The following is a 22181-nucleotide window of genomic DNA, read 5'->3' on the forward strand; positions in this document are numbered from 1 at the left end:
AATGATGATCAGGGATGCAGGAAGTCAAAGTTTTCAAGTCAAGGTTTATGAAACTAACTGGGAAAATTTTGGTTCCCATTAGTTTATAAAGTTCACTAGAAAACTTACCACTGAATTTGTAGTTTTATCTTCTAGTTCTTCCAGTATGCTGGAAATGTTCCTGTCCTTGTGGTATTATTCTTATGAGAAAATGGGACATGTGCAAGGTTTGGGGATACACAGCGTTAGCTTTTCATGGAATTCATGTGAGAATAAGAATCCTTAACTAGTTCTTCTCTTTATTTTAGTCCTTCTGCTTAGGTGAAAGGAGCCTTTCACTGTGCAGTCTGTTTTCCTTTGAAAGGTTGAGCTCAGGTACCATTTTTACCATGTGGCTAATTTAGGACACCTGATTTACCATGTTAATTAATCTTTTTCCATCCTTGTGAGGTTTTTTGCTTACTCCTGATGTCTTCTTTGAAGTTCTTATCCTTGCTGTGTTATTTTTCTATTTCATTTCAAGTAGTTTCAACCATTTATTCAACTTCTATCTCTGTATTGTTGAGCCCAGTGAAGTCCTATCAGTTGTGTTAATTTTCTTGGGCACTCAGAGCTGGCTCTGTTGAATCCCAGACCTTCTTTGTGGGCTTATTTTTATATAGCCTGTTACCTATCAATCAGCTGTGAGAAGGTGAGTTGGTACACAGTTGTTTGATCCACTTCCTAGTTTAGCCAGCTTTTTTGCATAGTTAGAGCTGCTTCAAACACTGCACCTCTGGTGATGTCCCCACTGAGGCTCAGCTGTGATTAGAGGTAAAGAACAGGCCTGAGGACTTCACATCGTGGGTTAAAAAATTGTGAAGTGCCACAAAAAGAAATCTATAAAAAAAGCTGAGGTTTTCAGCCTGTTCTTGCCTTTTGATTTACTCTCAGTCAATAGGATGTGATGACAGGATTCCTCCAGGCTTCATATACACTGGGAAGTTATCTGCTTTCTCCTCTCTAATTCTGGAGATTGATGAATATCCAATAGTCTCTCTTTTAATAAGGTATTTTATTTGATTTAGGACCATCTTCAGATTTATAACTGTAGTTAATCAAATTCTCTTGCACCTTAATTAACTTTAAAATAATCTTTAGTGACGAGATTATGAATTTGTAAAACTTGGACATTCAGAGGAACCTCTCTTGTGAAACCACCTGTGGTTTTAAAGGAAAACATTGTATGTACAATGGGCGTACTTTTGTTGAATGTTTTTTTTGAAGTTTTCCATCTAAATTCTGCCCCAGACTTCCCTGGCTGAGACACTGAAATCTGACAGCTGACAGGAGTTTGCACAAGGCTTTTTGTGCCCTGCCTGAGACTCGGTTAGTGACAAACTCTGCATCTTAAAGAATATTTTGAAATGAAGTACATAATGAATAAGTGTTCTAGAGAAATACCTGATACAGAAATTGCCAAGTGTCCCATGTTTGATCAGCTGGAGGGAATTTGAACAGTCAAATTTAGGCATTAGATTTAGAGGATGTCTTATGGTTTTAAGCAATACTCTTAGCTATAGTTTGGACTAGAAAGAGAAGAGAGGGTCAGAATTATCTGTGTAGGCAGGCTCAGGGTGAAGGGGAAAGGGGCAATTCAATATTCATAAAATATTATCTCCAAGAGAAATTATTGTCAGGTTTGGTAAAAGCCCACTGACATTGCAGGCAATGTAATGCACGGGATGGAGGGACCAGAGGGACTGGAGTTCTGGGTGAGCCTGTGGGCTCCAAAAAAACCTGCCCTTGGGAGAGGACTAACAGCTAAAGGGTCACCTAAACAATGTGTGCTTCTAAAGGTTACAATTTGATGTCATGAGAAGGCCAAGCTCCCACTTGTAGAAATGGTGGTTACAAATTACTTTTTAGAATTTGAGTTTTGCTTACGTGTGTAAAACTGGTTGTGACTCCTTATATTCACATAGGAATTAATATCTCTGGAAAAGGTATCAGAAAGTGTATCTCAAGTCACTGCTTTTACAGTTGTTCCCCAGAAGCAGCAGCCAGTGTTCAAGCTGCTTAGAAAGTAATTAGCAGGTATTAAGATGTTATATATAGAAGTGGGATGAGGAAGTGCAAAGGTTTGGGGAGTGCTGTAAAGCAAACCAACAAACAAATCCCATGAGAGTCAATGCGCCACCTCAGACAGGAAAACCTTTGGATATTGCCCTGATTTGTGCTTCTCCCAACTGTGTTTGGGATGTTCTCCTGGTGGGAGAGACCCACGTTCAGACCTCTCCACATCCCCTTCTTTGTGGCACCTGTTCCCTTGTGAGGCTGAAAGGTCATTTCAGAATTATCACACTCCTCAAGTTGTGTTTTATTTGTATTAACTCAGCTCTGCTTTCTCGGTTTGTTCTAAATGAAAGAATACTTTCTGGTAAGCCCAAACTGTATCTTTGTCATGTAATCCATTTACTTAAAACAAAAATAAGTCATCCATCTCTGCTAAATACCTCCCAAAAATGCAATAAATGGTTTCTAGTACTGGGCTCCTTTGCTCTTTTTGATTTGTGAGCAAGTAACTCAAGTTCCTGAAAAGCTGCCTGTTCTTCATTCCCCATCTCCTGCTTTTCTTGTACCAAATTTGTCTGCTTTCATTCCTTGGGGAGGAACTCCAAGTTGTGTCTGTAGTCTGTGGAAAGCTCTCTAAAATATTTAGGAGTCTCAAAATGACTAACAACCTCTCTGTTCCTGACAGTGCAAACAGCTTGGAAGGGAATAAATAGAATACTTTTTCATTGAGCCTGTATTTAGCCTCTACATATATTTTATCTTTTTTTTTATTATTATTTTTAATGGGTACCTCAACATAAATAGCAGGTAGGAAGAAACAGGTCCAGTATAATGATCATTTCACACTCTTGCCACAGCTCTAGCAGCACAGGCTACAGTATGCTGTGAACTTTACAACCTTGGGGGAAAAGGTGGAGAAATAAAGCAAGATATTGCTGCTGCCTGACCACTGTCATTTGTGAAGAGTGGCATTGACTGTAATGAATTGCAGCTTTATTAAAATCCAAGATTAAATCTGCATTTTAAACACAAATGGCTGTCAGCTTAAAAATTGGAGAACTTGCCAGCTGAGAAGAGAAAAATTGCCCCCTCTGTGTTTGCCACTGAGAAAAAGCAGTCGTGGCAGTGAGTTAGTGTGGAGGACTGAGCAGTGTTGAACCTTTTAATCTTGACCTCCCTCTTTGTCTAGAAATGAGCACAGTTTTTTCTTCAGCGACTAAGCTGAAAACGGCATCTGAACACTGAGGCAAACACACTTCACCAAAGGTCTGTGCAGTGCACGTGGGACGGTATCAGTGTAAAGACCATTTGCTCATGTGCTTTCAGCAGTTGTCACCTCCTCTGAGAAGGGCATCTCTCTGAGCTCTGGGTTTGAGACACAGGGGAAGTGACACACTGAGGTTAAAACCTGCTTTTCCAGCCCAGGGCGTTGTCAGAAATCAGGGCAGACCTACAATCTGATTTCTGAATTAACTGTAGGATTGGCCTCATTTTCTCCTCAGCTGTGTGAGACACCACATTTTGTTGGGCCATTCCTGGTAGGTTCCAAAGGAATCCAGTGCTCTGGAGCCTCCTGCCATCGTGACTCCAGTGCTCTTCACTGCTGAGGAAATGGGGATGTGACTGCTGAGGTGAGGAATGAGGAAGGGCAGGTGTGGCCATGGCCCCCTCTCCTTTCAGGCTGAGCAGAACATCACAGCGACTTCTGCCAACACAACACCCCGAGTTCGGCTTCAGCTGCTCACCAAGCCCTGCAGTCTGCACACCCTGGCAAATCCTGCCTGGGAGGGCCTCTGCTGGGGGAACTACAGAAGCCTTTTGCACAAAGCTTGTGTTAGAGTTTCCTGGCAGGAATGTATTAAGGGGCCTGTGGTCTGGGGGCTCTGCACTCTGCTGAGCAGCCTGGAAGGAGTGGCAGCCGAATTGCCAGCTCTCATTTATTGTGCAAGTGGGTTCTTGGCTCCTCTGGGTTTGCTGCGACACTTTCTCTTGTGCTCCTTCGTTTTTTACTGTCTTTGCTGTTTGGGACAAACATTAAGCTCATAGCAGTGAACCAAATACCTCTTGAATTGTGTGACTTTCTCTCTAAGGATGCAATGAGGTGATTTTATATTTAATAGTATAACTAAGACACCAAACCCAGACCATGCACACCATGCCTTCTCTTTCTCAGTATAATGCAGGGCAAATGCCAGCTGTTCAGGTGCAGTGCTGTGCTGACACCTCTGGGTGGGTGGAGGGTCCAGCCCAGCTGGGAGGGAGATGCCAGGCTGGAGAGCCTGTCCCTTCCTAAGGACACCATGGCTGTGGCCTGCAGCCGTCTGTGTAGCCTTGCCATGGCAGCCTTGATTTCTTTGCCCTGGACTCTTCTTTTCACTTTCAGACACAAAACTGCTTGCAATTACCTCTGCTGAAACTAGAGAATTGTATCTGTCCAAAGGTGCTTTTGAGTTAAGGAATGTGTCCTCTGTGGTTCGTGGTTAATTCAGAAGTGCAGCAGTCAGACGGACTGTTCTTTCAAGCCACAGGACCTGTTTCTTCATACTGTCCATCAGCTTGCAGCAATAGCTATTGTCAAACCAATTCCTTTGTGCCTCCAAGATGTCTGGGCCTTTCGGGTGGGTTGTAAGACACCATACACCAGTATTTATTTACCCAGACACCAGATGAAATGGCTGATTAAAGCCACGCAGATGAATTGCAACACTGCAAAAGTAGAAACACTGAGCTTTGCACTAAAAAATACAAACAGTTTTGCCATCAGAGGAAACAGCAGAACTCAAAAAAAAAAAGGAAAGTTGAAGCAGCCATTGAGAGATGCTGTGAGTGGAGGAAAAAGTTATTTTCTCAAGGTAGTAATAAACTGGGTGTACCTAAGGGGAATTCGGTAAGGAATATGATTCACTTCATTCACCTTGTAAACAAGCTGTTCATCTGCCAGTAGGTATTTGAATTATTATTCAAATACTTTATCATTATTATATCAACAACCTGCTTAATCAGATGTTTTAATACATGCTGCTACAACACACTAATTTTCTGACATAGGAACAAGTATGGATTTTAGCATATGGATAATGATACCCTGGATGTGCTCTTAGTATTTACCAGCCAAGTCTTAAAAACTTGAATGAATTTGGATGCTTTGGAATTTTTATCTGCCTTGTCTTAATGCCTGTTTTTTGTTTTTCTTTGTTACTGATTCCTGAATGAGCTGCAGTGTGGGATGTCCCTTGAATTATATGCCTGTGCTTAGGATGCCCCAGATGGAGACTTCAGTGTTTTAAAGTGTGAAAGAATCCTTTAATTTAAGATGAACACACAGCCCCCTCCTGGATGTGCATGGGGGAACTGGGGATTGTTTTGGTTTGTATATAGGGATAGATGTGTGAATACCAACCTTTTAGATAGTACAGGTGTTGGTTAACTGGTTTTTTATCCCCTGAAAATTTGGTGTGCAGATGTTTTAGTGCACCTCATGAGCTGAGTCTTGTCCTCGAGCCAAAGAAAATACCCTGTACCCATCATCCAGGATGGTGTGTCTCCCTTGTATTTTAAGAAATAGCAGATTTGTGGGGGATTTATCAGAATACAAAAATGTAGTACCTATTTGAAAACAGCAAGAAGATTTGTATAACCTGGAATCAGTGCAAATTATATGCTGTGTAATTGTATTTATAAGAAATTTGTATCAGTGTTCCTTTGTTTAGGAGATTTTTGTGGCCCTATGTAAACCTCAAAACAATTTAACCACAGTGATTTCTTCCTTTGTGCTTTCCCTAAAACTGTGTTAACAGAATCTGGTTCTGGGATTGTTTTCCAAGGTCAAAGCAGCTTATGGTTTTACCCTTCCAAAAGTCTTTGTGGTGATTCAGAAGCAGAGTGCAGAGCATGTGACGTGTTGGGTTAGAAAATTTAAAATTAATAAATAAAAAGCTGTTCTGAAAGGACTGTAAAAATGATGAAGGGCTTGTAGGAACTGATTTATGAGGCAAGACCAGAAGTTAGATAAGTAGAGCCTGGTTGGAGGGATGGACTGAATGAGTGTTCAAGTATGTGCATGAACAGTCAGAGAGGAGCTTTTTGTGGATTCAAGATTGTGAACTAGACAAAAGAGGTGTTTTAGGGCTGCCAAGGTAATGAGAAGGTAGAACTAAGGAACAAAGCTGTTAAGATTTATGAAAAACTGAAAGGTAAGTAGAAGCTGATTGTTAAATAAAAAATTATATTTTTTATATACATATGTACATTCAGGTTTGTTATACCACAGGATTGACAGTCTATTGTGCCAGTAGATTATTTCACTTACTTGTTATTTGCGTTCGTGAAAGCACTACAGGAGGACAAAAAGCTGTTCTTTATTGGAAGAAAGTGGATGACTTTTAAAATGAGTCTTTAAATCGTGACTATCAATGTTTTGTGAGAAAGCAGCGTGTGCTGTGTGTCTTGTTATTGTGCATTACTAATTTTTCCCTGACATTTATTATACCCAGAAACAGGAATGCAGTCTAGATAAAGTAGTCCCTCCTTTCCCTTGATTTCCTCAATGCCAAGCGAGTTGCCTCAGAAAGGCTGGCAGTTTTGTTAAATGACAAGTTTATGACTCAACAGGGTCTCAGCACATCACTCACCTTAATGAAAACCAGTGCCTAGCTAATTAAAATTGCACCTATCAGCTGTTAAAGTGATCGTTATTAGCATCCTTCTTACAGGACTTAAGTGGAGTGGAAACTTGAAAAATCTTGATTTTACCTTTCCATCCTAAATGAGTCTCTGATGCTTCATTCTTTAGTACTTAAGACATAACAAATATGGTGATAAAATTGCTTAGATTGCTTTTTCACAGGCTAAAGGAAATGGAATTCTTAGTTTCAAATAAGTAAATTGAGTGGGTTGACCTTGGCTACCTGCCAGGTGACCACCAAGCTGCTTTATCACTCCCCTCCTCAGTAAGACAGTGAGAGAAAAACACAACCAAATGCTCATGGATCAAGATAAGTACAGAGAGAAATCACTCAGCAATTACCATCATGGGCTAAACAGACTCAAGGAAATTAATTTATTTTATTGCCAATCAAATCAGAGCAGGATAATGAGAACTAAGAACAAATTTAAAGAAAACTTTCCTCCCACCCCTCTCTTCTTCCCAGGCTCAGCTTCACTCATGATTCTTGTACCTCCTCCACCTGAGCAATCTAGGAGGACGTGGGATGGGAGCTCTGGTCAGTTCGTAGAGCCTTGTCTCTGCTGCTCTTTCCTCCTCACACCCTTCCCCTGCTCCAGCACGGCATCCCTCCTACAGCAGGAACTCCTTCATGAGCTCTTCCGATGGGGGCCCTTCCCATGGGCTGCAGATCTTTGGGAACTGCTTCGGTGTGGGTCCTTTCTGTGGGGTCACAAGTCCTGCCACCAAACCTGCTCCAGTGGGGGCTCCTTTCCATGGGGCTACAGGGGGATCTCTGCATCCCATGGACCTCCAGGGGCTGCAGGGGGATCTCTGCTCCCCCATGGACCTCCAGGGGCTGCAGGGGAACCTCTGCTCCCCCATGGACCTCCAGGGGCTGCAGGGGCATCTCTGCTCCCCCATGGACCTCCAGGGGCTGCAGGGGGACCTCTGCTCCCCCATGGACCCCCAGGGACTGCAGGGTCATGGCTGCTGCACCACGTGCTGCACCAGGGGCTGCAGGGGGATCTAAGCTCTGGTGCCTGGGGCAGCTCCTGCCCCTCCTTCCCCACTGCCCTTGGGGTCTGCAGGGGCTGTCCTATCACATATTCTCCATCCTGTCTCCCAGCTGTTGCTGCACAGGGGTTTTTACCCTCTCTCAAGGATGGTATCAGGAGGTGCCCCCAGTGTTGCTGATGGGTTCAGCTTTGGTCAGTGATGGGTCTGTCTTGGAGCCAGCTGGCACTGGCTGCATTGGACATGGGAGCAGCTTCTGGCATCTTGTCACTGAAGCCACCCCTATGGACCCCATGCTACCCCTTGCCACACAAACCCAGTGCAGTAAAATGAGTTTCCTTTCTGTGGAGAGTCATGTGGTGTAATGGATAATGGCATAAATTCTGAAATTCTCTTTCAGAAGCTGCCAAGGAGAGGAGAAGGAGCTGTTCTAATTATGGTTTTGAGAAAGAAAACCACCTTTGGATTGTTATACAAGGGCTTTGACTGTTGCGGAAATGTAATTTTTTTTGTCTTCTTTCAGTTTTGCAGTCATAGTCATCTCAGTCTCTTGTTCCAGCCCAGCAGCTTTAGCCCTGTCCACATCTTTCCCTAACTGTTTCATGTGTGTATGTGCTAACAGCCAGGCTCTTGCTTCCCTCTTTAGCCCAGCTTTATCTCTGCTTTTTCCAAACATTAGGAAAATGTCTTTTTTTTTCCTGCTAACAATGATACTCTGAGTCTGAGGTGCTCCCTCTGCTTTCCACCGAAGAGCACATGTTAAGGGTGGAAATACAGACAGTGGCTTCTGCCTTCACTTCTGCTCACAGCACTCTTAGAGGTGCTGTTACTGCTCCTGTGAGCAAAGAGGAGCTTTGTGTGGTCCTTACCTTTGAGGAGGCCATTTCCTACAGCTGCTGTGCAGGAAAGCAAAGGACATGCAGGGGAGGGACTCGTGGGCAGTGCACAGATCAGTGGAACAGTGTAAGAAGTGGGAATTGCTCTTTGCAGTGCCTGTTTGTCTGGGATTCGAGTGCCACGGAATAATCTGCACAGCCAAGTGTGTTGGGGCCCAAGGCCCAGCAGTGCCTGCTGGCTCTCTTCTCTTCCTGGCAGCTACAAGGGACAGTCCCTATTATATGCTGCCATAGGCACGTTGATTTGCATTGACATGAGATTTGTATGCTCAGATTTTTTTTTTCAATTACTAAAATGAGAACTTTTTGTTAAGAAAAATCCCAGAGAGACTTCAAAGCAGGGTCTTTATTATATATAATCTCATGAATTCAATGTGGAGCAGCTTTACTTTTGACAATCATCACTTTTCATGTGAAGTCTGTAGCAGTGGGAGTGTGTTTTCATAAAACAGATAGTGTCCTGACTGGCTTTACCATGTGGGTGACTTCATGCTGTGTGCTACAGTGTGACTGGCTTACACTGCTGTTAAAAAAACCCAAAACAGTAGCTGGAAATGTGTGTGGAGGGAAGAGAATGCATTGGAAACCAGTGGAGATGAGGGGTATCTTGCATTGATTTTTTGATATTGACTTTCCATCCAAGCGTGCCTAGTTCTGTCTTTATTTTTTTCATCATTTATTTACAACTAAAGTAGAATGACCAATGAAATCAGGCTAGAATTTGCTTCTTAATCTAGATGGTGAAAATGCTTTAGATACCTCTAGAAGTCTCCATCTTTACACTCATAGTGGAAGCTCATGTAGTTTGCGTAATGGTTCTCTCCAGGGACAAAATACGTGAAGGTTTCAACAACAGTAATCTAAGAGTTACTATTTGGCTATTCAATAAAGTTTAATCTAGCATAAAAATTTGAGTCAGAACACAGTGTTTGAAATGAGCAATGCTCATTCAACCCTCCTTTTCTTTCTCCTCATTCAGGATGAGATCGTTGATTTATCTCCGTCTGCAGCGTGCAGATAAGTGCATGCACTCACACACTATTCAGTAGGTTGGTTCAAAGCTCATTAAACTCATAGTGTCTTTCTGTGGACTTTCACAAGGATACTGTCACCTGGTGTCTGCCCCTGCCACTCCCTGCCTGCTGTGCAGTCCTGTATTTACAGAGAATTTTGCTGGGTTTTGAGAGAACTGGTCAAACCCCTTCTTGGTCATGCTGGATTTGGGCCTTATTGCTGATAACACGCTGTAAGATGTATGTAATGGTGCTGGGAATAAACCAGTAACTCACTGTCCTGAATAACTGCATAGTGCTGCTGCTTCTGTGCCCAGCCTCCACCCCCAAGGTGTGCTGTGTGCTCCAAATTAAAATCCTGCTTCTGGACGAGGCTCCCAAAGCTGGCCTGCAGTGAGGCTCTTTACAGCAGGACATGTGCCCACTCAAGACCTTCCATTAACACATCAACCAAGCAACAGACTTGCTCACAGAGCCTTCCCAGCCAGGGAGGACTGGCTCTGCATCTCCCTGCTCCATCATTTGTCCTCTGCCCACTTGCCTTGGTGGAACTTGGGGGAATCTGTGGGAATGTATTCCTCAGTAGCTGATCCTGATAAAGGAAATGGATGTCAAACATCACTGACTCTCTGTGATGATGGGAGGTGTAGCAATTTAGATGCAGAGTTACTGGGAAAGAAATATTAAGAAGCAGAGTCTTCCCATTTCTTTTTGTTTTTAAACACAGCTAAACATGTTATCAAAGGGGAAAGCATTAAATCACCAGTTCAGTTTCATAGCCAAAGGCAAAGCAATCAAAGTGAAATTCACGCCCAGTGTGGAGGCAGGACTTAGGGTTGCAGGTAACAAATATTTATATGATCATCTGTTGGATTCCCCCCCGCCTCCTCTCACTGTTCCTCTTATTTGCCTCACCTCAGGTTATGCCTAAGGAATGCAGTAGTGTTGCAATCTCCAAACCAGAAATGCCTCCTTCAGTAACTACTGCTATAAATCACACTTGATTATCATATTTGCGAGGGCAAGAAATGCATTTTTCAGTTATTGCAATTAAGGTTATATTTATATTATAATACATATAATATCTAAAATTAGATTTTTTTCTGCTGATGTTTCCTTGTTTATTTATTCTTACATTACAGATGAAATTAAATTTAAAAAGGCACAAGCAATAAGACTTAGATTGTATAGCCAGGATGTGACACACAGAGATGTGTTTAACATGGCTCCAAGGGATACCCAGAGAGGAACTGTTTTGCCATGATCCATAATTTGCTTATCTGAATATGATATTTGTCTCCCACTCTCTGTGGAACCTGATTAAGAGGGAATAATCTGGACCCATGAAAATAAAATCAGTAAATCCTCTATGGTGAGGAGCCCCCTGGTTTGAATTATGTAGCACTGAAGAGGCATTGCTGCAGTTGCTCAGCACTGATGGTGAGTCTGCCACTTCAGAGTTTGTTTCCTCTTGGATTGTTCAGCAGAGCTGGACACAGGAACGAGGTGTGATGGAAACAGTGGGATAATAAATTGTTGAAAAGATGTTAAGAGAGAACAGTTAGGAAAATGCAGGTAGTGTCAGGAAGGCCATAAATAGAGAAGGTAAGGCCCACTTGGTATTTATTGACAGGGGACAACTTTGTTCTATTACCTCTGTGCTGCATAAATAGCCACTGAGTGAAAAAAAATTCTTCAGTGTGGAATTGTGGAGTATTAATTTTATATTATATTTTTCTACAAACATAGGTCTTGTTTCCTATAGCAGCATATGTGAAAAGGCATTATAAAATACCAGCCTAGTAGTTTTCCAGAGACTGTATGTTTTTTTAGACACGATAAAGACACCACTCCCCAAATAAACCCCAACAAACCATACATTGGATTTTGCAGAGGTTTACAGTGTCCTTCAAAATGCCACAGTGGAATGTTGCTGTGGGCACAGGGATTCCAGATCAATTATCTGGGTAGCCTTCTACAATTTATCATTTGCAGATAGCATCTGTGTGGGTTTGAAAGAGTGAGCCAGTCAATAGCACAGAACACAGAGAGAAGGAGACAGACTGGGTAGGAGTATGGGCTGAAAAAGAGCACAGTGAAGCCAGAATTTTGGACGGTGGAATAAAACAAGTGCTGATGGAACCAGATACGTCATACAATTGCTCTCAGCATAATGGCCCGAATTGTTCATTTTGATGAACAATAATCCATTGTTCGCCCTTAGCCATTAGTAAAATCAGCTAGAAGGGATTAAACAGGTCAGGTAACACTAAACAGAAATGGATCTAGGTGTCTCAAGGTATCGTTTTGCTGGGCTGCTGCAGGTGAATGGAAGATTAGAGGGAAAAAAACATTTCCCTCACGTCTTCCCCCCATGTGAACATCCACTGATATCTCTAAGAATGTTGGGAAAGATAATAAATAAGGAGGTGAATCTGTTAGGGAAATTTTACAACAGCAGCATTTATTCTATCCCACCAGTGCTTACTGACATCCAGAAGGAGTTTCTTTCATAAGTGAAATCAAAGCCAAAGCAAGTCTGGCTTTGGGAATACATTTAGTAGTAAACTAGGAGCAATCCTTCTAGTGAACAGGGCTATTTTCATAAGAATGAGGTGGTTATTTTGCTGTGTTTTCTAATGGGCAGTAATATATCTGTGAGCTGTAGTAGCATAACCTTTCATTTGTTGTAGACTTATGTAAACACAACTCTTACAGCCGAGCATGAAGGAGTTAGATTATAAATGAATTCTGTGAATTAAGAGACTTAGAAGCAGAAAAATGGGTGGAGTGGTACTAAGGTGGATAGTCCAGTTAGATTTATGATGTGTAACTCTTCCTACTCCTTTCCCTGGAGTGATTTGTTGAGGTTTCCACCATGGGCTCTGGGCAGGGGACAGTGATTAAGTCCCTCTGTGTTCCAGACAGGCAAATTGTGCTGCACTGTGAGCACCACTTGTGTCAGGGAAGGGATACTCATGGATTTGTTGATCTGTATGGATTTGTCAGGAACGTGGCACAGTTCAGCCCCTTGCCACTGTCCTCTCGGTTTGAGCAAGGCAGTAATGGGCAACAGTGTCAGCCTGCTGACTCCAAGCTCAGCTTGACAGACTGGGACAGGATAGCTCACAATTTACTGCTGGGCTCATCAAACCATCTTTGGTGGAAAGAATTTGTCCCCACATGTGCCTTGCCATAAGCCTTTGTTTTTCACTATCTCCTCCTCCAAAGCTGAGGGATTCCCACAACACCTCCTGCTTTATTGGGAAAATATACAGAATACATGATGCAGGATGGAAAAAGCAGTGGCTTGTGATGTTTCCCATACTGTTTAGTTTCTGATGAACTGCCAGACATGCTATTGTGGGGCAGTTAAGCAATATTTCCTTTACTGGGTACATGTCACTAAACCCATGCAGGCATTTATTACATTTACAAGGATGAATCTTGGTACCTCAACACGTTACTTCTCACTCTGTAGAAAGTTTTATTTATTCCCAAATGAACTTGGAAAGAAGCTTTAAGAAAACTTCTCTTCTGAGAAAGATGCCGTGTCCAAATATGATTATTTCCTAACTTTCAATAAGTATGGATGATGGATGAAAGAATTTCTAATGCGAAATGCTGAACACACCATCTCTTAAAAAATAACAAAGAGAACAGCAGTTTTAGAGCTGTTTTTAAGATAAAACTAATACGAAAGGACAAGCTAATGTCATCATGGGACTTACAGCAACATGATGTTATTTCTAATTTCATATTTTTATAAAAGAAGATTTCAAAATGTGTCATATTTGAATGGCGTGCTCTTTCTGAGTTTGTCTCTTGTCTTTCTCCGAATTTTGCTCTTACCTTTTGCACTGTCCTTGGCAGTGCTGTCAGGACTGGGGCACTGACTGTGGGTAGATCTCTGCTGGTTCATTACACAGTCATGTTCTTGGGGGATGCAGGAATATCTTGGAACCCATGAAATCTCCTGTGTCCTCTCAGCCAAAGCGCAAACGGCTTCTCCTGTTGCAGGCTTGCTCCTGCGAAGTTCCCAGAGCCACCAGCTCCTGTGGGGCCAGCACCTGCTTGCATGGGATTAACTGTTCTAGTTGTAGTGGTCTGTTTATGATCGGCAGAAGCTGCACAGACTCAGAGTGGCCTGGGTTGGAAGGGACCTTAAAGAGCACTGAGTTGCAACCCCAGTGCCTGGGAATGAGCACCTTCTGCTGGAACAACTCAGGGATGGGGCATCCACACCTTCTCTGGCCATGATGCTCCAGTGTCTTACCTCTCTCACAGGAAAGGGTTTCTTCCTAATGTCCAATCTAAACCTGCCCTCTGCCAGTTTGCCCCAGAATGGAGCAGTTTCTCAATATTTCTCCCAGGCTTCCTGTCATTACATCTTACTTTCTACTTTTCAGACCACTTATCGCGGTTCAAGCATAAGTTGTCATCCTCTTTTTTCTTCCTTTTTCTTTCCCCTCTTTTTTCCTCTCCTTTCTGATGGACACCAGGTCATTTCCCTGAAATATAAAATTCTCTCTTCAAGCAGCTGGTGGTATTCCTGGGTATGTTCAAACACTTGGAGACATCACAGAACTCTCTGCCCTGATGTCCATGAGAGGGTGCAGCAAAGGCTCCTCAGAACCCATGAATCCCTTGCAGCAGAGTGTCCTCAAGGGCATTGATCTGCCTTGCTGCAGTCCCAGGGGGCAGAGAGGAGCTGGAGAGCAGGGCTGGTGGCACTGACTGGGTAAAATCCTGAATCCTGCTGGCCAGGCAGACTGCAGCTGAGGAGTGTCCTCCTCATTGCATTGCCTCTCATAAGGCACTGAGGAGAAGAGCAAATTAAGCAGCACATTTAAAGGATTCAAAGTCTCTACACCACTCAGGCACAATGCTCAGTGTTCTGCTGCTGTGCATGCTAAATAGAAAAATATCAGTATATTTTCAAAGAATAATTAGAAAGAAAAAATTGAAAGACTTGGATAATCCCTGATAAAGCATTTTTTTAACTTCAGCTAGTTCTAAACATCACAGCAGCTGCTATAATGGTAGAAGAATTTCTACTTGTTTTTTTCTAGTTGCTTTGGTGTGTTTGAGCAAATGACTGAGCTGCTGCTGTTGGCCAAAACCTCTCTCCCCACATGTTTAATTCTGCTTTCTGTGATCATTTTTAATTTGTGTTCTCTAAGCTGTGTTATCATATGTGAATTCTGGCTGCTTTTTTTTTAGAATAACTTCTTTGCAACTGTCAGAGATACCTTATAAATAAGTTATCAACCATCCCTAAGAGCTGTAGCTGCAAACAGTTTAAAAAAAGTAATACTTATAAGTCTGTGAACATTTTCTGTTAATGTATTTATCAGATGAATGCACTTAGGGTTAAGGAAACAGCTCCTTTCTGTTAGAAACAACACCATATTACTTGTATTTGCTTTAATGCTAACACATCAGGGGCAGCTTTTGAACTGACTGAAATGATCTTTTAGGAAAAGTTCAATTTAAATAAACTAGTTTTATTCTAAGAGATCTCAAGGCTCTTTGGGACCATCCCACCAAACCAATGGCACAGACATTTAATAATGCATCATAAATTGCCAGTGCAACAATGGCAAGCACAGGGGGGAGTGGAACTGCAAATTTCCAGTTTTCCTTAGAGAGGAGCAGAATTTCCAAGAACCATAAAAGGAAAAACTTCTGTTGTAGAGGGACTCTAGATAGTCTGGACAGCAAGATTTAAGGAGTTGGGCGCTGTCTTTCATGATAGGATTGTGCTATTTTGAGAATGATGACCAAAAATTACTATAGATGAAATTCCCTGGCTCCAAAGAATGAGGAAATGGGTCAGGTCACTGGAGATTCAGGTTGTGAAAATCTCTATTTTTTTAATTTTGGGGGTTTTAAGTCAAAAAATGATAACCTAAAGAGGCTAATGATTAGTATATTATTGCAAGCATTGACAAGGATAGAAAAGAGGATTGTATTGCAGCTAGGCAGTATTTTAATGTCTAAGACAGAACTTCACCAGGGTGGATTTTAGGAAACAACCACTTTCCTGGGTGGATTGTTTATTACTGTAGCTGACAAAGGGGTACTAAAATGTTTTGATCTCTTTTCTTGAATGTGATTGGTAAAAGTAAGTTTGCCATTCACATAAAGACAGGGAGATATTTTCACTTGAATTTTTATTTTTGTTCTTCTTGGGAATGTTATGTTAGTCTGGGGCTGGAAAATACGGCTGCTCAAGTGTGATCTGCAAGTGAATGTGTGTTTTAAAATATTATTTCTTTGTGTATTTGTTTAACCTAAGAGCTACCCAGTTTCCAACCCTGAGGGGCAGTTAATAGACAGAACGCAGATTTGGAATATTGATACTCTCATCCTGATTGTAAAGTAGGTATATCAATGTAAAGCACTCTCACACTGTGCCCAGAGGAAGAGGCTGCACCACTTTAATGATGCTCTAAAAGTCAAAATAATAATACTTCCTGATGTTTTACATTGATAGTTATTTTACTGCCTGTGGATTCCCAGGTGATGCTACACCAACCCTAATTTATGGAAGGAATTTTCGCTAGTTAGTTACTTAATGCCATTAGGGTAATATTTCCCTGCCTTGTTGAAATGCAATTTTTATTTTGGCTTATCTGCACTTCTTTTGGGTTATTTCCCTGCCTCTGAACGGGCAGCAGCTCCATCCTCAGGTCCGAGGGTTGCCTGTGTTTTCCCTGCTGCCCTGCCTTAGGGGAGCTGAGCTGCCATCAGGGAAACTGGTAAAGAGTCGTTGGTAGCCAGTTTTAAGGCCAGTGTAAACATTGGCAGCCAGTAATTAGTCTTTTCTTACTCAGGCACCTGTGGGAGGCTGAGCTGCTGCCAGCTCATGGGGGACAGAATCGGAGAGAAAGTGGAGAGCAAGAAATACAGTGAACACAGAGCTGCTGAGTCAGTGGAGTGAAAATGGCATGTGCTCAGTTTTGCATAAGCATGGGGGGACTGAAATTTTAGGGCCTGTCTTCTGCTCCACTGCTGTTGTGATCTGCTGTTTTGGAAACTTTGTTAATAAGATTCCATCAGCTTGTGAGCGTATTTTAAGATTTGATATTATATAAATAGTAGCACTGGTTGATTTTACATTTTTAAAAATCGAGATTATTTAGACCAGGGTGCAATACAGTTCAGGTCAATGCATAGTATTGACTTGTATAAAAGGAGGGGAGTTCCCTCCCTTTAACAGCTGTGAATTAGACCTCTCAGCTTTCTGAAAAACTGTCCTTTTTTGTTTTCTTCTTGTTTTTGATTTTCTGTCCTTGCTTCCTTACAGAGTGCCCCAAATTTCTAAGTTAGTTTGTTAAAATATACCCCCCAACCAGAAGGCGAGTGATTGGGAGATAGTTGCAAAGAGACTGATTGGTTCTGATAGAAATAAATAATCTGTTAGTGCTCTGGAACACTTCATAGTTTGTTCCATTTTGTTTTGGTCTGCATGTTACTGTCAGTAGTTAAGCTATGGAGCCCCAAGCAACAGGAGACAGTGCCACTAGTGCCCAAAAGGATTGTTATTAAATGCATGCAAACACTGGTCTGCAATTCCAGAGGCAGAGAGTGCTTGGTTTCAACACTGTCCACTCATGCTTATCACAGGACTCAGAGTTTTAAAAATAAGAGGTTCATTTCACCTTTGGGTGAATGGACAAAACTCCCATTGCCATTATTAGGAACTGTGCCCTCTTTGCAGCTGAGATTATTTTTGTTTGATGTGACTTATTGGAGTCGACAAATAGTAAAAAGGTGTTCTAGTTGAGATTTGGTGTGTCATTGGCATCTTTCAATATTACAGATATTTAGCAATAGGATTCTGAGTCAGGCATGAAAAGAGGTAAAGGGTTTGGGCAGTTTGCAAAGTACATTTGCAGAGGAGAAAGCCCCTTTCCCTGGCTGTGGGTTGAACACTTGGTATTGTCTCTCCACCTGCCCTTGTTTTGTTGGTTGGTAGGAGCTGCTGAGCAAGGTGGTTCCACTGAGACACTTTTCTTGTGCTTTATCCCAGTGTCCTCATAGCATTGCTGAATGCACTGGCACAACTAATAAAAGGTAATAGATGTGTATTTGCCTATAAGTTCACGCACACTATTTACAGCTGGAAAGAGTAGCGGTGATAACTAATCAGGTTTAGGGTATGTGACTACTTGTCTTGGGTTGAGCTGACAAAACGCCAAGTGTCCAAGACAGAGAGAAAGGGTTCTCTTTCCCTCCCACACCCCCAACCAACCAGCCAAGGGAAAAAAGAGGGAGAGGGGAAAAAACCCCTCCAAACTAGTTTTATACTTAAACTAGCTACATATATTTATATAGAAAAGAGAAAATTAAGAGAAAACTACAATATGTAGTTATGTACACAAGTTATGTATAACAAGAAATAACCTCCCACTCCCCAGTTAATACAAAGTATACTACTCTAGATTCATAAGCACTCTAAAAGACACCCTGCAAGAAAGAGAAAGTATAACAACAAAATATTTCTACTTCCCTGAACTCAAACAAAAGGCAAGTAGCGGCAGCAGCAGGAGCAAGGCCTACTCCAAGACAGGAGCCGCACCACGTCTGGCTTGTACTTCGGCCATGGTGGAACTGACTAAGCCACTCCCACACACTGGATTTTACTCCTTTTGAGATGATGCAATATGGTATGGAATACAATATTATTGGCTAGAAGAAGTCAGCTGTTCGCTAGCCCAGCCCAGGTCAGGTCAGCTGACAATCCCAGGCCTGGTCTGAACTTTAAAGCCTAAATTTAGGCCTACTTGGCTAAACCCATAACTCTACTGCAGTGAGGAGAGCTCTATATAGACAATGAACCCTATTTCACTGTTAGGGAGACACTCGGACCCAGCAGAATCCCACTCCTTTACCAGCCAACTCACTCAGTCCTTGCTGAAAAGCCCAAGTGTCTCTGCTGCTGCAAAGCTGAGCTTATGTAGATGGAAGCTGCTGATGTGCACGTGATCATTATGCTGTGTCAAGTCTCATTTTAAAGACCATAAGTATACCTTTTTAAAAGAAAAACAAACTACGTCACCAGCCTAGAGAGAAACATAAATCATGTATTTCTGTCACCTCAAAAGACCACTAGAAGATGAGCTTTAATATTTCAAATGCGACAAGCAATCTATGCACATGAATCACAATCTGAGTTCCATTACAGCTGAGCTGCTACACACGCCACTGTGTGCTTTGTGGATTTTAGTACAACAATATTAAGTAAAAACTTGAAGCTTTTTCTTTTTGTAATGAATACCTAACCTCTTAAAAGAATTTTTAGACTTGTGGTCCAAAACAACAGCTTTAGTGTAGCCCTACAAACTTTAATGAGAAAATTCCGTTGCCAGTTTTGACCTCTCAGTATTATTCTCTGTAAAGAAAACATGAGTATTAGTAGGAGGCAAAGATAAAAGAGAATGTGAAATGCTGAAAGGTGACAGCCCTTGCCCGACAGGCTGTGCCTCAAACACACTGCACATGTGACGGTGATGAGGCACAAAAAGCAATTTCCTGAGGGGAACTCGGGTTTTTATCGGGCTCTGGGGGGAAGGTTCCAGAACTGGGATGGGATTGGGTGGAGTGTGTAACCAGGGCAGCCAATAGGGCAACAGGCACCAAAGGCGGGAAAACTGACCAGTGAGAGGACAGGGTTCAGGGCGAAGGCAGGAAAATGGTCTGAGGGGGAAGAAGACAACATGGAGGATGAGAAAGGGAAAACTGTGAAGGGAAAACCACAATGGGGTAACATTAAAGCTGTAAAACTGAAACCCATGCAATTAAACTGCAATAGTCCTAATGAAGCTTCCATGACTAAAGTCCCAACATCCTTTAAGGCCTATGATGGTTCCATTCCACCGCTGTCTTCATAAATCCACTCTCTGTAGTACTTCCAGCCCTCATAGGACAGGTGTTCTCTCACAGAAAGGGTTTATGGAAAATTCGCCAAGAAAAATTGAAAAGAGAGTTAAATAAATGAGCAAAGTTTGAAGAGATGGCTCTTTTGTTACTTCCTTTGTGAGGCCTGGGCTTTTTCCTCCTGGACTCTATAACTTCTGCAGCAACCCACTGCCAGTTTGTCTCAATTCTTCTATTTATAGTCAAGTCACCACTTGAAGTCCTTAGTCTCCTTTTGAGATATTCTTCCATAGCAATATTTTCATATAGGTTGTGAATTTTCTTTTTATCTCTGGGTATTCTTGCATCTTTTGTTACAGCAATCTGGGCCTTGCTTGCAATGAATCAAAGTTCAAATTCTTTCACCTTTGAGACTTCTAATCCTCTCGCTTCCCTTTGGGGGAAGAAAGGGAAGTGTAGTCCAATGAATTCAGTGAGGGAGCTGGAGATGAAGGGTAGTGCAGAAGGTTAATTTTCAGGTGAATTGGTTGCTGTTTTGACATTCTTGCTTTCTTTACAGATACCTTTTCATTCCTTTCCCTTTTATGCCAGAAAATTATTAGATATGCAAGAACAAAACTCCTCCAAGCTATGCTCCAAAAGCCTATTAAAAATAGTCTGCAAGTGGAACAGTGTGAACACACGTCAACACCTGAGTGTTTCCCAAGTGGCTCGAGCACTCAGTGGTGTGATAACAAGACATGTGGGAGGATTTTCTGTGGCTTTTATCTTTCATATATTGATGCTTCTGACTTTTTAAAATTCATTTCATCAAGTGGCACTGCAACTGAAACAACAGAAATGCAGGAAGGAGATAGTTTAAGGTGTTTGCAGTGGTATGCAAAGTATTTTACCTCCAGGCTATCATTTCTAATTCATCCCAGGCTGGCGGTAGTGAGAAATCACTGCCAACTGACAGCTGTTTGCTGGCCACCATGAAGCACTTTAGCTCGTAGCTCCTGCTGGACAGATGTCTGTGATGTGGGAAGTGTGAGTGTAGCTGGCATGAGTTTCATTTTCAGAGGCTGGAGGAGGTGGGTTTATCCCACCTGCAGCCACTTTGGTTTAGGAAGGTTGAAGAGGATACTGGACTTCAGGTAGCCAAGAACTCAGCATGTGCACAACCTCCCCACCCTCTGGGCTGAATGCTGCTGTTCTGGTGCTAATCCCTGGTGGGACTTCCACTGTGTCTCCATGAGCAGTGGGTGCTGGGGGGAGAAGAGAGTCTGTGGCTTGGGCTCTGCAGTTTGCTGGGCAGAGAGGTGTGGTGGGAGACTGCACTGTGGGGTGACCCACTCACTGGTGCTCCACCAGCCAAAGGGGTCCTTCAGCTCTGTTGTCAATCAATACTTTTCCTGAGTGTGAGCAATCAACAACAAAAAGAGAGTTATAGGGGGGAAAAATGAGTCTGGTTCATCTTTCTTTGTGTGGATGGATGTAACACTAGAATTAAGACTTTGAAAACCATGAATTACTTCATGTAAAATCTGTGCTGCTAAATGGAAGACCTATCCTGCTGAGAAAAAAAAATAAAATTCTTCAGTATAATGTCTGGTTTTGTGAGGAAGGAAGGGGGAAGATTTTACAGTTTACAATCACAGAGCTTTGAGATATTTAAACAGGCAAGCAAATGATAGGGTTGAGTCACTATTGTGAAAACAGTTTGAAATTTTGGATTTGCAGCAGCAATAGAGATTCCTTAAGCAGAGATATGTGGTCAAGTTTTTGCTGCTCCTCAGTCATCTTTTTTTTTTTTCTTGTGACATGATGCAAAGCAGGCATAAAATGGGCTTAGGTGACTGGTTCAGTCTTCTGGTTCTGCAGGGTGTGGAAGTGGCACAGAGCCCTGTCCAGCAACTCCTGCTGCAGAGCTGTGTTGAGCAGGGCATTGTCAGAGTGCTTGGGTGAATCTGGAGCTCTGCAGTGCTCACAGTCCAACTGGGTGGTTGGCTCTGCTGCTGCACTGTCCTGGCAAACATTGCCACATCATGTCTGACCAGCACTGCAACTGGGACTGTGCTGTGCAGAGTTACTGTGCTTGTAAGAGTTGGGATTTTCAGCAGTGCGTAAGTCTGACACTATTTCATGTGTTTGGAAACTGCAGCAGGTTTTGGGTTTTAACACTGTAGAGAAAACTCACTTGTATGCACTACTTTTCCAAATTTAAAAAAAATATGTATTTCATGAGGAACAGTGGGAAGGAACCCTTTCCTGTGATACAGAAGGTTTGGCTCTATTTTAAGGAATATCTTTTGCTGAATTGTCCTTGCTCTGTAGTGCTGGTGTTTAACCAGGTGGCCTTTGGAGTTGTGAATGGAGTTGATTTTCTCTCATGTCATGTCACGGCCCGAGTGTAACACTTGGTGGTTGTTCCCTGCAGATATTGATGAGTGTGCTGCCAAGATGCACTATTGCCACGCCAACACCGTGTGCGTCAACCTGCCCGGGGCCTATCGCTGCGACTGCGTGCCGGGCTACGTGCGCGTGGATGACTTCTCCTGCACAGGTGAGCTCCCAGGGACACCTTCCCCTGCACAGGTGAGCTCTCAGGGACACCTTCTCCTGCACAGGTGAGCTCCCAGGTACACCTTCTCCTGCACAGGTGAGCTCCCAGGGACACCTTCTCCTGCACAG

At 42.6% G+C, this 22181-nt stretch overlaps 1 protein-coding gene across 2 annotated transcripts in view; it reads left to right on the forward strand.

The window, feature by feature from the left end:
• NELL1 (neural EGFL like 1) overlaps nucleotides 1-22181 on the forward strand; it is a 282113-nt gene that overhangs the window by 119335 nt on the left and 140597 nt on the right. For both annotated transcript variants that reach the window (XM_071559105.1, XM_071559104.1), the window contains exon 13: nucleotides 21928-22053. In XM_071559105.1, the coding sequence (XP_071415206.1) occupies nucleotides 21928-22053 (126 nt within the window). The remainder of the gene's footprint in view (nucleotides 1-21927; nucleotides 22054-22181) is intronic.

The sequence above is a fragment of the Pithys albifrons genome, chromosome 6 (assembly GCF_047495875.1).
Source record: "Pithys albifrons albifrons isolate INPA30051 chromosome 6, PitAlb_v1, whole genome shotgun sequence".
NCBI lineage: Eukaryota > Metazoa > Chordata > Aves > Passeriformes > Thamnophilidae > Pithys > Pithys albifrons.